The sequence below is a fragment of the Haliaeetus leucocephalus genome, unplaced genomic scaffold, assembly GCF_000737465.1.
Source record: "Haliaeetus leucocephalus isolate CR32 unplaced genomic scaffold, Haliaeetus_leucocephalus-4.0 Scaffold417, whole genome shotgun sequence".
Taxonomy (NCBI): domain Eukaryota; kingdom Metazoa; phylum Chordata; class Aves; order Accipitriformes; family Accipitridae; genus Haliaeetus; species Haliaeetus leucocephalus.
The window spans coordinates 2,408,181-2,409,429 of record NW_010972853.1 but is presented as its reverse complement, the minus strand read 5'-3'; the positions used below and the strand labels follow the sequence as shown (position 1 = coordinate 2,409,429).

Here is a 1,249-nt window from a genome sequence, read left to right as displayed (position 1 = left end):
CGGAGCCGGCGCCGGTGCCGGGAGCGGGGGGGGGCGGCGGGCCGGCCGGCCTCTCCAGAGCCCCTCCCGCGGGGCTGCCTGCCGGGCAGGCGCGGCGAGCTTAGGCCCAGGAGTTGTAAGAAGAGGGCTCCCGTCCGTGGCCGTGCTCTTTCTCTGCGTGCTTGTGGGGGGGTGGGTGTTTGTGTTTTAATGAGGGGAGGAACTTGAGGCTTCCCCCCTCTGCGCTTCTCAGCTCCTGGCAGGTCTCTGTTCGGAAATGGTGCTTCTGAAGAGACCGCTTCGTGTTGATTTATGGGGCTTTGCGGGGCTAGGTTAAAGTAGGTTGGGTCTGAGCGCCTTCCAGCGTGTTTTGTAGCCAGCAGTAGGTAACGCGCACGCTGCCGTGGAACGACTTCGTTCTGGGAAGGGCTGTGCTGGTCATGTTTGGCGCTTTCCTAACGGAGCGACCGGGCGGTGTTGTGGTCGAGTCTCTGCAGGCGAACGACAACACGGTGACTTTGAGCTTGGTGAGACAGGCTGCACGAGATAATTAAAGTAACTTGTATTTGATCTTTCTGGAAAACGTCTGTGTTAAAAAAAAAAAATCTGTCTAAAATAATGATATTCTTGGATGTCTCACGTGGGACAGATCCCTGAAAAAGAAGTTAATGAGGAATATTAAAATACCAACTACTGCTGCGAGGGTTTTTTCTTTTAAAAGGTAATTCTTAAAGCCTCTGTAATGGAATTATCTGGGCATGAACTAGCTCCATAGTTCACTTACTAGAACGAAATACTTGTGTTCTAGGTAAGTGATGATATATCAGTGACTGCGATCAGACTTCGAAGAAGTGACTGGTGGTGGTCTTTTTCTCAGTGTCTGCTGCTTCAAGGCACAGTTGCCCGTGCCTTAAAGGGACCCCTCTTTTTGGAGGATTGAGGTGTTTTTCCTGAATTTGTCAAAAATAAGATATCTTTGTGTTGTCTTTAATTAGGCATCTGAGCCTGCAAGCTTTTGGTTTTAACCTGTCCTCTGAATTTTCACACACAGTGTATCTTTTTTTCTTATAATCATCTTAGATTTGTTATTACAAATCTAAATGTCCAACAGTTTAGAGTCTGGCTGGTTTATACACATATGAATTATTTTCCAATGTGATGTGATCAAAAAAAATTCAGTATTTTGCATGTTAAAAGCTTAGCTGATGGTTAGTATTGTACATGGTTTAACAAGGCATCAAATATTTATATTGCAGCACTTGTGAACCAG

At 46.8% G+C, this 1,249-nt stretch overlaps 1 protein-coding gene across 1 annotated transcript in view; it reads left to right on the top strand.

Moving 5' to 3' along the window:
- The window catches only part of FAM71D (family with sequence similarity 71, member D), an 18,876-nt gene extending 17,957 nt beyond the window's left edge, over nt 1–919 (top strand). Inside the window, exon 6 of the mRNA XM_010574277.1 lies at nt 788–919. Coding sequence (XP_010572579.1) covers nt 788–919 — 132 coding nt within the window. The remainder of the gene's footprint in view (nt 1–787) is intronic.
- Nucleotides 920–1,249: the final 330 nt, after the last annotated feature.